This window comes from Varanus komodoensis, unplaced genomic scaffold, assembly GCF_004798865.1.
Source record: "Varanus komodoensis strain SLA01 unplaced genomic scaffold, ASM479886v1 scaffold11, whole genome shotgun sequence".
NCBI classification, from domain to species: Eukaryota; Metazoa; Chordata; class Lepidosauria; order Squamata; family Varanidae; genus Varanus; species Varanus komodoensis.
Genome location: NW_025335317.1, coordinates 19,209,899 through 19,225,096, shown reverse-complemented (window position 1 = coordinate 19,225,096; position 15,198 = coordinate 19,209,899). Strand labels below are relative to the sequence as shown.

The following is a 15,198-nucleotide window of genomic DNA, read 5'->3' as shown; positions in this document are numbered from 1 at the left end:
CTGAAGAATGAGTCTGTGGAATTCTTGGGTACGGATATGTGGGAGGAGGGCTGCCTGCGTCCTTTTTTCCTTCCCTATCTCATCCAAAAATCTTTGATCATATCTCCTGGTGGCCGTGTATGGGCATACCTGGAAAGACTGGACAATCGGCACAAACACTTGTTGCTAGCTGCGAAGTTGCATCCGAAGTTGCATGCAAGTACTACCCAATTCTATAAAAGAAAGTTCTGATTATTTTTGCTGTTTTAGTTTTAGTTTTAGTTTTGTTTGGAACTGTGGCATTTTATTATTCTTAAGGTTTATTGTAAATTAGCAGAGCAACTCAAAAATATATTTTCTAAAGAACAAAGAACAACAAATAACATGGTTGTTGTTAGTCGCAAAGTCATGTCCGACCCATCGCGACCCCATGGACAACATTCCTCCAGGCCTTCCTGTCCTCCACCATCCCCCAGAGTCCACTCAAGCGCACACCAACTGCCTCAGTGACTCCATCCAGCCACCTCATTCTCTGCCGTCCCCTTCTTCTTTTGCCATCTATTGTTCCCAGCATTAGGCTCTTCTCCAGGGAGTCCTTCCTTCTCATTAGGTGGCCAAAGTATTCAAGTTTCATCTTCAGTATCTGACCTTCTAAGTGTCAAATCTCTTTCAGCTTGAGAGCTGAATTAACTTTCATACAGTTTATTGGCTGGAAAGGGGCAGCAGGAACCCTGTGCATAGGGTCAGATTTTGATCCTGCAAAGAATCCAGAAGCAGAAGTAGCAGGTTAAAAAGCTTCGGCCAAAAAAGAGAGCCAGTGTGGTGTAGTGGTTAAGAGCATGGGGCTGGGACTCAGGTGATCTGGGTTCGAGTCCCCGCTCAGCCATGGAGCCAACTGGGTGACTTTGGGCCAGTCACAGACTCTCAGCCCAACCTGCCTCACAGGGCTGTTGTTGTGGGGATAAGATGGAGGAGAAGAATGATGTAAGCTGCCTTGAGCCCGTTGTAGGAAAAAGGCAAGATATAAATCGAAAAAAGAAAAAAAAAGGAATTTTCTAAGATAGAAATGCCCCTCTCAAGGCTTTATAAGTGATAAGCGTTCTAACTCAAAATATGCTAGTTTTTTAAAATAATGTTTTGTAATTTTGGCCCTGCTTGACCCTGCTCTCAAAAATTGTACTCTCTCAAGCTGAAAGAATCCAGCACCCCTGCTTGAAACTTTCACTAACCTGAACGTCTTTCCTTTTACTGGGTTTGCTTATCCTTCCCCCAAAGAGCTTCGGGGTTACGTAGGGCATGCAAGGCTGAGAATACAGATGTCACAAGGCTCTTCATCCCTGTGTGGGAATTTGAATCCAGGTTTTTCAGTGCTGTATCCACAACACTGTGCTGCCTCCAAAAAGAAAAAAAGGAAAAACAACAAACAAGGCAAACTACAACTTCCACATAAACATTCATCTTCTGTCACGTGCCATTCAGGTTTTTTTAAAGGCTCCCTTAATAGTAACAACTAGGAGAAAGGAAGGCCTGTTAGAGGAACAGAATTGTCTGTAAATAGAACATTTCCCAGCTTTCCTTGAAGCCTCAGCTGTCGCTTTTATGGGTGTCGTGTTTCTGTGGGAAAGAGTCCTCAAAATGCCTCCAGCAGTCACGTTTGGCATGTTTTCTGCAGTTTTCAGTTGAGACGTTGACTCTGGGAGCATCCTAGCCTTCTCCAAAGGCTTTCCTAACACTCATTAAGGGCATCGTGGTAAGACTGGCAACAGGAAGGACATCTTCTCTTATTATTATTAGTTTTTTTAGACGAGTACCCCTAGTAATTCGATAGTGTTTAGTCAGCGTAGTCTGTGATGACACTTGCTTTTCCAATGGAATCAGGCTTTGTCTAGCTTTTCCTAGCTGGAGAAGATTCTTTTCCCTCTATTTTTTTTAGCATATTTACTAGTGAGAGAGGAGAGGGCTTTTTCTTTTTGTGGATTTGGGATCTAGAAAGGAATTAAAATGTCTCTGGAGCAACTGCCAATTTGTTGCAATTTGCCTTAATGCATCTGTGAGAAGAGATTCTTTAAAAAATGAGCATAGCTTAGTGTTCCTGATGTTTTGGACTACAGCTCCCAGAATTCCAGACTGTCAGCCATGCTGCTGGGGGCTGGTGAGTTGTCCAAAACATCCGGATGGCAGCACATTGGAAAGGCTGCTTTAATGCGAGTCCCTTGATGTTACTTCATGCGTATAAATGTGGTCCAAGCAACCACATTTGTGGGCCAGGCACAGAGGTCTCTATATTAGAAGCTTCTCATGACCAGGAGAGCCGAAAAAGTGCAGATCTAGTGGGTTGATAGCTGTCCTTCCAAAGGCATCTCACAGACCAGATGAACTTAAGCAATAGGCCAAATAGACCCCAAGGCTATAGGGATTCCATCCTACCCCAAATGCTTGTGACTCTAAATGTTGCTTGAAATGTGGAAGTAGAGCAAGCAGGAAGTGTAATTTTAGAATAAAGAAGGTAAAAAAAGTTGAACCAGGGTTAGAGGAACAGGGATCTACAAATGCCTCTTGGTTCGTGCCTTTTTCTTTTAAATACATTTCTTTTCACTATTTTGCAAACTAGTAGCAACCCTGCTTGCTTGGTTGAAACAAAATATAAATAATGTCTTGCTTCATAAAGCCAGAATACAACGGAAACACAGCACCAAAAGCTGTCAATCTTTCTTCTATTTCTTACAACATCTGGAATTAACTTCTTTTTAGAGAGAGAATTTGAGGATTTGGGGTTGAGGAGGTGTCTTGCCTTTAAAGAGCTCTTTCTGGTTAATTAAGTGCCAATGCTCTGCTGAGTTTATTTGTACTTGCAATGATAAGCAATGTTAAATATAATGAAGCACTATTGCAAATAGGAGCATTTAGATACCAAATGTTTACAGATTAGCTTTTTTGGAAAGTATCTGTGTAAGGAGATTCTTTTTCCTGTCTTTTCTGTAAAGTACAGAACAGTTTCTGGCTGAATTGTGAATGTGGCACTCCCACTTTTCAGTATGGATGAGTTTAAAAATATTGGATCCATGCTTGTAACAATTTCCTAGAAATATTAGCAGCTAGGCTAACAGGAAGCAAATGCAATTCAATAGATTGTGTTGGACATGGATTTAGGATCTTTGCTTTCTGACAAGCCTGGGCAGGTTACTATTTTTCAACTCAGTTCTCTCATTTGTGAAATAGCAGTGAGGACACCTGTAAATTGCAGGGATTGTTCTGGGGATCAAGCGGATAATACTTCCTAGCCCACAACTTTTACACCAGGATGTAATCTACTATTATAGTTAACTGTACAACCCTACACAATTTGACATGCAAGTGCTATACAGTTGGCTTCGGATCAATTTTGGCAATAGACCTGCAACTGTAGAAAAGTACTTACAGCAGTCTTTCACACTGTTGAGATCTAGTCTTGTTAAGCAACTTCATTTCAGTTTGCTCATTTGTGTCATACAGTGTAAATGGTGAAATCTTGCACCAACAGTATGAAGTTGTTGCCTCACCAGTAAATTCCTTCAGGCTCTTTGGGCAGAAGACCCGAAACAAAATCGGCTAGTTTTGCAATTTTGATCATCAACTGAGGATCAAATCTTATGGTAGGTTCACACATGCATATCTGTGCTATCATCATTTTTTGCAATTATGTGTAACTAGTTTAAAATGAGTTTCCTTCATAACCCAAGCTGTCTAGAAAAAATGTGCTTTTCTAGCATTCCTCCTTAATTTCAATGTGTCGGCGGTGAATCTGGCCTATATTATGTTTCTTGCTGTCTCCTGTGTTGTTCCCATTAGTTAATAGCCCTTTTGGCTACTGAGAGAGGTAGCAACCTTTTGGCTGCCTGCCATGTCAATTGTCTGTGCATAGATATATAAACCTGTCTAGATATAAATGTGTCCAGTGATTCACAGCTACCCTAGATTTTAGAAAGCATAGTGGTTTGTCTTGAAACAGGACACATTGCTTAACCAAAGCCTTGCCAGCTGCAGTTGCCGTGTGCTGGATTGGATTGCGCTGGAGAGCTGAGGCAGGGAATTCCATGTTGTAGCTACATGTTATGGCAGATGTGAAACTGCCCCTGAAAAATGTCGGCCTCATATGTCATTCTCCCAGGTTATTAGGGTACTCAGTGTAATATGACTTGATGCAGCAGAGCTGATTGGTAATTTTAGACCCTGAAACGAATGGTCTGATGGGGGGGACTTTAGACAGCATTGTGTGAAGCTCACAGCTCACATTTGTGTGAAGCTCAGACTAACATCTGCTGCTTCTACATCTACATTTGCTATTTTAGAACGTTTGCCAGTCCTTAAAAAATTAAATTTGCCAGTATTAAAAAATACTCTGAACCTGTGTGTGCTTACATTTTAACCTTATTTCAATCATAGCACCATCATGATAGTAGGAATAAAATAGGGCTTGCTTCTCCTGCTCTGTTGTCTTCATTAGCTGTTTCTCCCTTTGTGGTCTTTAAAACTTTTGTATGCTGTCCCTTATGGATTGTAAGCCATCTCAGAATGGCTTACAATCCTTAAAACCAAAATACAATAAAACCATTATATCTATAAATAAATAACATAATAACAATAGAAATTCAAATGAAAATCAAAATCAAAGTGACTGTTAAAACATTAAAATACTAATTTTTAAAATGACAAAAAGGTTTTGACCTGGCGCCGAAAAGAATATAAACTCGGTGCCAGGCTCACCTCTCCGGGGAGCGCATTCCACAATCTACTAATCTAATTTATCCCTTACTGAAGCTGCAGGGCCCTGGACTCTAGACCAAAGTCCTGTCCTAGCTCTATCACTGTCTTAATGTTATTCTGCTATGCTTTTCCCCAACACTTTCCCCTCAAGGGGAAGCCAATGAAGTGGGATGGAATGGAAAACAGTGGTGGCATGTCATACTTTAGGGGTGGGGATAGGAAAACGAAAAATGGGGCTTCTGTTTCCATCAATAGGTGTACACGAGGGACTGCTATGTACTTAAAAGGTTCAGGACCCATGCACAAAACACAAATCTGCATTAAATTTACATATACATATGCACACATTTAGAAGCAGTTATGAGTATTTATTTGCATTTCACAGAAGTCAAAGCAAACCAATTAATTTCCCATCCAAATAAAGTACAGTATTTAATTTGTACACAACTGCGGATTATCCTTCATAGTTCCTCTACAACTCAAATGTAACATCTGTGAACAGGTGTTTTAGAAAGCATGGAAACTAGGGTCTTGTAAGATTTTTCATGGAGGCTTTCATGCACTTCACCCCATCCCACTCCCTGCAGTTCAGCTGAGGAGAAAGTTTACTGTGCAATCAGTGGAAGGTCCCCCGACCCAACTACTTTCTAACTGCCATGCAGGAGAATGTTGGGGGGATGTGTATGTGTTGTGATATTGGGTTAAGCTTGTGCTCTCCAGGTGAGATCCCCCTTGAAAATTGCTCAGTGCGTGGCAATTAAGCTGAGGAAAAGATATTAATGAATACCGGGGCTGCTGAAGAAAAGATTGAGGGTTGTGGCCCCATGGGTCTGAGCCTGTCAACACTCCTTGTGCGTGCACCTGTCTCACTGCTTGGAATAGGCAAGAAAATGGATTCTGCCAGGCAATTGGTCTTTATAGGCTAAGGTTACAAACTCAAGCACAGCAGGAGGAAGGAGGGAAAATTATGAGTTAGCAGTTCAGTGAAACTGTACTTCTGGACTTGCAGCTGCAAAGATCTGTCGCTGCTTCTAAGAAGGAAGCCAGCTGCTTTGAGCAGCTAGAAGTAACCATGATCATGTTGTTCTTGGGGATGGGAAGAGTTGCAAGGGCAAGTTGTAGAAGTACCCAATTGTGGGACCCAACAGTTGTTCGAAATGGAGCGAGTACAAACTTCTGTCTAAAAGTGAGCAACAGAAAAAGTAATTGTTCCCCAGGAATTAATTAATTAACAGCTATTATGGGCCATCCACTACAAATTATAGGCATGTCTGTGTCTATTCTCATGTAGTCAGAATGGTTCGAGTGGATGTTTGCCTATTTTTCATGAAATTGTAGTCAAATTCTTGACTTTTAGGAGTAAGCATTCTGTGTCCTTAATTCTAAGAGCTTTATTCCTTCTTAGGGGAGGCACAATGTTTTCACTGTGACAGATTGTACAAGATTCCACTTTCTCTGGTCTTTATTGCAGGTATCCCCAGGTAACAGTAATGCTGCAAAAAGCCACTACATCAGTGGATGAATCTATTTACAAAATAGTAACTTAACCACAATGTGCTTGTAACCACTCTATAAACATATATCATCCTGCCCAGGGGTTTATTATTATAATTCATTGAATGTTTCAAAAGAGAGCCTAAACAGCAACTGCAAAAAGAAAGGAAAACAGAAGGGATGTGGACTGTATATCCTCTTGGAACAGATGTTCGGGAGAAATAAAATTCTTTTTGCCCGACGGCAGGATGAGCTAAATGACTGAGTTTATCAGCTGATCACCTGGGTATTGTTATCACTTTTGCATGTGACAGTTCAACTCCATTTTCTGGTAAGGCTTTTTGTGTGTGTAGTGCATCTTGTGGCAAACATCTTTAAAATGCAAGATGCTAAAGAGAAATGCTTCCCACCCCCATACTCTGTATAGTTTAAAGAAAATGGTGCTGCTGAGGATCTTAGTAACAGTCCTGGTAAGGACTGCACTGAGGTTTTCACCAGATATTACGGCCTGTTCCTATGGGAGTTGACAACACATTTTTAGAGTAGTGTGGCAATGCAGACTGCCAGATATACAACATGAGGTCAAGCCCTATTAAAATCCTATTAACACATGAAATAACATTCACCAAAAAGCACAATACTTTAGCATTTCCAAGATCTTAATTGCCAGGTTTGCTAGACCAGATGTCAGTAAGGTCTGCAATAAAACAATTTTTGAAACACTAATTTTATACCTGGCTCTCCTGTAATAGATGCTACCTGTTTGCTCTGCTTTGATGTGGGGCCAGGGTTGGGGGAGATAATGGAATCGGATTTAATGAGCAAAAAAGTCAGGTCGATTCTAGTGTGGCTAGATGGCTACTTTCAGAAGACCCACTTTGGAAAGTTGGCAGAATCCTGTATGACTTTGAAGAAGGGATTTGAAGGAAGAGAGAGATAGAAATAAACAGATTTTCTGGGGAGAGAGTTTCAGGTATAAGATATAAGAATGGAAATGGGATTCTTTAAGAGAGCAGGGTGGTAGAGGTAGAGGTGAACATGGATGCACAAGGGATTTCCAAAATAGATGCAGAGCCATTGACATAATGGAACAGGAAATGTCATGTTAGGAAATGTTGCCTTGACCCTTGCAGTCAAATTCAATTAACTTCTCTTCCAGCAGGGAAGTGGTTGATGGATCAGACACTGACGAAATCCTAGTGTGTTTTACTTACTGAAAGTTGGGGATCAACGTCTCGGTGCAACAGTCAATATTCTGTCTTGTGCTCACATAGGTGGGGTGCTGGAGTTTTGAGAGCTAGGGTGGACATGAGTCTTCAAACTTTCAGTGGCTTGCCAATCATCCACTTGCTCAGCCGTGCCATCTGCTGGCTGGTTTGGAAACAAAAGCTCTTGGGCTTATTCAGGGCAAGCGATTCTTCTTCTCCAGCCAACTCTGGCAACACCATCTTTGACCAAATGACATTCTCATGATATTTGAGGCTTAAAAGGTGATTGACATTCTCATGATATTTGAGGCTTAAAAGGTGATTCTGGGAGGGATTCTCTTTCTCTTCTCCCTGCCCCAATTATCCATTCTCTGATAAGAAAAAAAATGTACCATTTTAGTCAGGAAAAATCAGCTTAGGTCCTGGAAAAGTCTGTTGCAGTGACAATAACACCCTAATAAATGCTTTACGGACTAATGAATTAATAATGGTACAGGCAGTCCCTGGGTGAGACACAACTGAGTTACGAACAACCTGTACTCACGAACAAACTGCTATAAAGCCCGTTAATGTGAAAAATGTGGAAAATGGTCATCATCAGAGAGCAAGAGGATGGAATGGGAAGAGAGGGAGGGCCTCCAAAGCATGCCTTCCTGCCCTGCCCTTCTGGAGAGGGAGATCTCTCCAGCAATTCCTTGCTGAAAAGAGGAAGAACTGGTGAGTTTGGGGTGGTGGGTAGAGATAGTCGTGGGTTTCCCACTTTCACAGGAGCCCTGCACCCCGTGAATGTGGACGGCCGATTAGACATGATCCAACTTAAATTTCAGTTTTCTCAGAAATGGAACTCTTTTGTAACCTGGGGACTGCCTGCATAAGCTTTCATAGGCAAGCACCAGATGCATTCCAATCTACAAGGCTTACTATAGAGGCATTTCTGTAGGAAAATGTATATTGGGTTGTCTCCAGGATTTCCTTCCGTGGGATGTAGGGACCTTTCACAAGACAAACTGTCCTGCATGCAGAAATTCCCCCCTCCCCTACCACATCTCACAGCACTCAGCAGAGTCTCCTGACTCTCTGTAGCATTTCAGGAGCGAAAGAGTGTTGGATGGAATCTGCTTCTCTCAGTGCAGTTGATCTGGATGCAACCCAGTGAAAGGTCTGCACAGTGGGATGCTTGCATCCATTTCTCTTTTATGTGACCCTTGCTGTGAGTTCTAACTGCTTGTTATGTTGCCTTGCTGCCTTTAAGAAGTAGCCATAGGAATTGGCCAAATGAAAATGAAGACAATATGGGTGCATTTTATGGCGGGCCCATTTTGTGCTTGCGTGACATGCCAAACCTGCTGTTTGGAGTCATGCTGTTACAGAGGCTGTGATGGCTATGAGCTACCTCCAAGACGGGGAACTACATCCGAGATTTTCAGGACACTTGCATGGCCCTGAAATCCCTGTTGCTGGAGAAGAACCATGGAAGAGGACTGAGCTTCAAGTCTTCTCGTGGGCTTCCACTGGGGCCTCTGTTTGGCAGGATGCTGTATGGTAGGGGCCTTAGATCTGATCCAGCAAGACTGTTGTAAAGGAGCTTCATATTCAGAGGTTTTTATGTGGAGTCTGTCTTTTGCAGGAGTAGCTGGAGGAGAGTAGTAGAGAGTCAAAGCGCACTAGATAAAGTTACCTGAGCTTGGAGCAAGATGGGGAAGCCAGAAGGATATACAGGCCTATACAGGGCTGAGGCCCTATAGGTTTGATGCTGACATATCAGCCACCCTAGAGGTGGAAACACGTGAAATATTTCAGCTCATGCATGTAGCCATAAGCCCCCAGCTGATGTTTTGCCTTGGTCACATGTAAAGCATGTTCAAGTTCCTACAGGAGCTGGAGTGCTGGTAAGTTTTTTATGGCTAGATTTAGGAACATTTCAGGAAGCAGTGGGGTTGAAATTCACATTCCAGCTGCAGGAGATGGAATCACTGCTTTAGAACTGAATAGAAGTTAAATGTATTTCTTAAGGGCTTTAAAGAAATTGATTAAAGATTATATTTATGTACTGCTCAATAGCCCATGTGCTCTGGGCAGTTGTTATAAGTGGAAGTAGAATGTACCAAACAAGATGTTCACCTTTGCGGTTACCACATGGTGAAAGAAGCCCTCTATATCTGGAACTGGGAGGAAGAGCTTTTAGGGCTGACAATATGATTTTCCTGGTGAACTTACAAGCCCCTGAATATGTGCATTGACAAAATGAGCCTTTTTGGCTGCAGTGGAATCCAGCTTACTACCCCAGGACAGAGTGACACAGAGAGCCAGACCAGGTACATTTGGCTGCCTGGGACAGAATAGCAAATGCGCCCCCTGCCCCCAAACTATGCATAGATCTCAAGGCTGGCTGAGATGTTGGCACCTTTGGCAGATATTCTGCAGTATCTATCTTGCTTGCAGTGTAAAAATGTAATAATAACAGAAATAAACTGTAAAATGATTAATTGCCCTTTTATGACACCCAGAATCAGTTGCCAGAGGGAACCACATCAATTGCCTCATGATAGGGCCAGGTTTGAAGGGCAGTGGGAATTTATCTTTCTTTTGGGGACCTTATTGTAGATTCCAACCTCTGACTTGGAACTGCAGCTGTTGTGGGGCCTTGTCTTGCCAGCTTTCTGTTTGCTAAAAAGCTGGGTAAACCAGCCCACTCAGATGGAGATGCCACACTTCACTGGGGACAGTGGCATCAGACCAGAGGTTTGAAGAGAAAAAAAAGAAGTTTTAAGAAGCTTTTAAGAGAGTGCTGGGTGTCTCTCTCTCTCTCACACACGCGTCTTGTCTTAGCTTCTTGGAAAATATTGCTGTTGTGCCTGACACCTCAACAGAGGCGGCACCTCACGAGGAAGAGTCAAATGCCTAAAGAGAGAATCAGACATCAGAACAGGAGGACTTATACTTGAGGCCCTGTGGCCAAGTGACCCTTCCACACCCTGGCTTGGGAGTAGCTGAACAGGTAGCCGTCTCTTATCCTGACCCTTTACCCCTTGGGCAAACAACCACGCCTCAGTCTGACCACGAGGGCCCCGAGGGAAAAGACACTACACGTTCTGCCCCAGAAGAACGTGGGTAGGATACCCCCTTCCTCCTGATGCTGAGTCTCCTGAACAAGGTACAGAAGACGCAGGAGGCAGGATAGATTTGACTTGCATGACTCTTAGACTTAGCTTATGCCGATTGGAACAAAAGGAGGCTTTGTCCCACCTCAGGGGGGAAAGGTGGGACAAAGAAAGTTAATCCCACGTGGGTTCCCTGAGGAACATCACTAAGAAGACAGCAATTAACTTGTAAAGAGCATTGCAGTAGAGCTTATCCGTAGCTCATAAATCTTGTAGAAAAGTAGCAATAAAAGACTTTAGTTTTACTGCCTGCATAAGTGTGGGTCATTTACAACTGTGAGATGAGCTGACACCTCACAACAATTGCCTGGTCAACTCTGCAGTGAGCATTGGAAGAGTAACCAGCTCTTTCTCTGGGTACAGCCAATTCTTCATATTTGTCCTGTACTCTATTACTATTTTATTTTATGGAAGCCCAGCAACAATTCCTACACTTATTTATTTCATTTCTATACCACCCCATAGCTGAAGCTCTCTGGGCAGTTTAAAACAATGTATAAAGCAAAGCAACAAAGTTTAGTTATTTATAAATGCTTTAAATAAGTGTAGAGGCCTAGCTATAGTTCAACAACTTCTAAATTTTCTACCTTGAGATATCAGATTCAGTGTCAACCACTGAGAAGTTCTTACCCTCTTGCTGCAGAATTCCAGCACTTTCTGAATTTTAAGGACACATTTTGAAGGTTAAATACGCTCATTTCCGTGGTGCATTGTCCAGGTCTATTTGAGCATTGTTTCTTGATTTAGCAGTGGTTTGGTGCTGGGGAGGATCTGTGTAGATAAAGAGCTGCCTTCTAGGGAAGTTTATCAGCCAGTACTTGTCTTTCCAGTGAGGAACTAGGCAGAAGCTTCCAAGAAAGTCCAAGGCTTCCCAGAACATAATTTGAAAAACACTGTTACAGACAATGATAAGCATTTGTATCAAATCCAAGTTCTTCCTGGATATATTTTTTGGTGTGTGGTTGCAATAGCTTTTCTGTGGTCTTGTTTTGGTATAGCAGCCTGGATCTTTCTTTGTATCTCTTGAAGAACTCCTGATTTTTTCATTTGTGCAGTTGCCTGTGGATTATGGGTACAACTGCCAGCACGGCTCAGCAGACAGTGGCAACAGCAACCTTTGAGAACGTCCACGGCAACGGAACCATGGAGGATCGCACTTCCCTCAGCATTCACTCCTTCCAGACAGTTGGACTCCACAACAACAAAGCCAAGTCAATCATCACCAACAAGGTGGCCCCTGTGGTCATTACGTGAGTTGCTGCAGTCTGTCCTGTTTTTGCATAGCTTTGAACCTCTTCTGCATTGTGGAGCTCCTTTAGCTTTTAAAACACCTGTGGTTGTTGTCCCAGGTCTTTCTGCTTAAAAGACTACAACTGAGGTGGGCAACATGAGGTCCTCCAGAGGCTGCTGGGCTGCAGTTCATGTCCTCCGCCACCATTGACTATTCTGGCTAGGACTGATGGGAGTTGCAATCCATAAGCTTCCCACTTCTGGATTAGATGCAGGGAAGGTGTTTGGCAGCCACATCTGCATACACTCTGGGCTGAGCACACACTATTTTGAATTCATTTTTAGCTGCGGGCCCCCACAACTCATCAGGACATTACCATGGAAGGTAGGGGGAATTTCTTAATTTGCTTGTAGCCACAGATGCTTCTTGCAAAAAGTTCTTTATTGGCCAAAGCATTTTCCAGAAGCACGGACACCCAGAAGGGATCTCTGAACAGGCACAGAGCAGTTTGTTGAACCCAGTCAAGTATTTGCTTCTAGGAACTCTCCTTATGAGTATGCTTTGGCCCCATCCTTCACAAAACAGGCCTGGGAACATAGGCCCAATCAACTGATGGCCAGGATCCTGGAACCCTCTGTCTCCCTCACGGCTCAGGTCTTATCACAAGACCAGGGCAAAATCCTCCACCCTGACATCAACCCTCTAAGCCTCATGGCCTGGTGCATTACATCATAAACCTTGCGCCTATTATTGCATGGCTTCTAAACGTTTGGCCTCCAGTTCCCACCCGTCCTACCCAGCATAACCGAAGGAGAGGTAGACCACAACATGTGGAAGGCTACAAGGTGGCATAGAAGGGCACAGAAAATAGATGTAACCCACATAATGAAACCCAATTTTGTATAATTGTACTGATATCCATGAGAGGCTGTTATATTAAGGAAGCAGAGTTTTGATGCTTTTGCAGCCTAATGGATTATTGAAACATGCAGCTAAAACATGAGGCATAGAGATTCTGGTGCTGCAGAACCCTGAATGGTTGGTGGATTGCACTGTATAAAAATTATTTTCATGCCTTCACTCAGGAGTGGTACAGCTATAGCAAGGGTAGTGATCACATGACCTTCCAGGAGCTGTTGGCTGTAACTCCCATCATGTCTAACCAACATGGTCAATGGTGAGAGAATGGAGCGGTGTGATTCAGCATTGGAAGGGCCCATGTGATTTTTATGAGCAGGTCAGTTGGCTGTAATGGCTGGTATTGGTGACAGTGCCTGCACGTCACTTGTTTTCCATTGTCCTTTCCCCCGTGTGTGTGTGTGTGTGTGATGGAGCTTGCAACCTGGGAAACTGGTGTATCATCCTTACATAGAACAGGAATTAAGAAGATGGAATGTTATGGTTCTGATTTAATCGAAAGCAATTAAAACTACTTGAGGAAAAACTCTCTATTTTCCCCTGTGATCGCCTACAGCTACAATTGCAAAGAAGAGTTTCAGATTCATGATGACTTGTTGAAGGCCAGCTATACTGTGGGGCGGATTACTGAGTCTACTCCGGAGCACTACCTTGTACAGGTGAGCACAGTGGACTTGGCTCTGGGCATGCTCTGTTGCCGAGTCGAGATTGAGGCATATAAATATTAAATCGGCCTTGCTGAATCAGACCAGAAGTTCAGCCTAGGCGGCCTCCAGAGGACACAGAGCATGAGGGCAGTTGTCCGCCTCTGCTCTTGCCCCCATCCAGCAAGTGATATTTGGGGCATTCCTCCTCTGAATGTGGAATTTCTGTTTTGTGACCAGGGATAAGAGCTATCTCTGCTCTGTCAAATGCCTTTTAAAAGCCATCTTTTAAAAGTATAGTGTCCTTGCTACGCTTTATGGAAGGACGTCTATGATTTGTTTTTGTGTTCTGTGAAAAAGTCAGTTGCTTGGGTTCTTTTTATCCTGTCTCCTTTTCCATATTCAAATAATATGTTGAGCTTCTCCTTGGTTTTACAGGGTAAATATTTTATGGTCCGTGATGTATACAGCAAGTTAGATGTCTTAAATACTACCAGCACCTGTGGGGCCCCAAACTTTCGTCAGGCCAAAGGTGGATATTCAGTATTTGGAATGGGCCAGCCAAGCTTCAGTGGGTTCAAGCAGGTCCTGCAGAAACTGCAGAATGATGGTCATAAGGTCTGTACATGGACGAGTGTGATTCAGATGCACCTCTTTGTGTAGGCAAGCCAGAATGGGAATGAGAGTTACAAGACAGATCCTTGGATACAGCTTGGATGTAGGCAGGTGGGGTTTGCTTCTCACATGTTTCTGAAAGCCATGGTAGACCTCCATGTATTTCCTGGTATTCTATGCTTTCTTCTATAAGTTCAGAGCTACACTGTGGTCTCAATGAAACTTGCAAGACTGCGAGAGGATGAGGCTTCCTGGTGATCTGCCAAATCCTGCAGTTGCTACATCACTGTGGGACTGTTTGGAGCAGATCAAATTGCTGATGCCAGGCCTTAAAGGACCACGGGATTCCCCATGCTCCCATTTTAACACAACATGTGAAGGGGCCAACCAGCTTCACTGCCCTGTATGTACCTTGTTGTTGGTGTTACATTTCTATCATGCCTTTTTCTTCTTGGAAGAAGCTCAAGATAGCTTACATGGTCCTCTTCCTCTCCAAGTTATCCTCACAACGACCTGGTGAAGTAGTTTAGAATGAAGGAGAGTCCATGCCTTGCCCAAAGTCATCCAGTGAGCTTCCTGGCTGAGTGGGAACTAGAACCCGGATCTGCTGAGTCCCTGTCCGATTCTGTAACCACTGTGCACACTCGGCACAGAACTCCTTCATGCCTGGGAGATCCTGGGTGAATCAGGGTCCCTCCTCATATGTAGAGGAATTCTGTGTATGTATCTCTGTGCCTGTATAGGGCTCTTTGCATGGCCACTGATTATGTGTTTGGCACTCATATTGGCCTCTGGTGGAGCTATGCAAAGTGACCTACATGACCTCCATCTTATTTTCAAGGTATGGTGGCATCAAGTGAACGCAGGCACGCACATCCTACCTCGTGCTTATGTATCTGTTAGATTCCATTTTTTAATGCACATGTGGACTTTCAAAAGAATGATGGCATTTCAATATGTTTCCAGTAGAGCATTTATTATTGCAGTACTAGGTCAGGTGTATCAAACCTCTTTCTACTCAAGTGCCACACTCCATTTTGAAGAAGCTTGCTAAGTTCCAACTGGGCAAAAGGGAGTGGAGCCAGGGAAAATGGGGGGACCCTGTGGAAGCTGCGTCGTAACAAGGGCAGATTTGGCCCCTGGCCCTGAGGTTTTGCAAGCCTGCTCTATAAGCTTTGGTTGGCATGAGCTATTTGGTTTGCCCT

At 43.3% G+C, this 15,198-nt stretch overlaps 1 protein-coding gene across 1 annotated transcript in view; it reads left to right on the top strand.

Moving 5' to 3' along the window:
* Positions 1-15,192, top strand: part of LOC123018430 (paladin-like) — a 40,498-nt gene extending 25,306 nt beyond the window's left edge. The window contains exons 2-4 of the mRNA XM_044420510.1: positions 11,641-11,835; positions 13,291-13,393; positions 13,817-15,192. Coding sequence (XP_044276445.1) covers positions 11,654-11,835; positions 13,291-13,393; positions 13,817-14,041 — 510 coding nt within the window. The 5' untranslated portion in view covers positions 11,641-11,653 and the 3' untranslated portion in view covers positions 14,042-15,192. The remainder of the gene's footprint in view (positions 1-11,640; positions 11,836-13,290; positions 13,394-13,816) is intronic.
* The last annotated feature ends 6 nt before the right edge of the window (positions 15,193-15,198 follow it).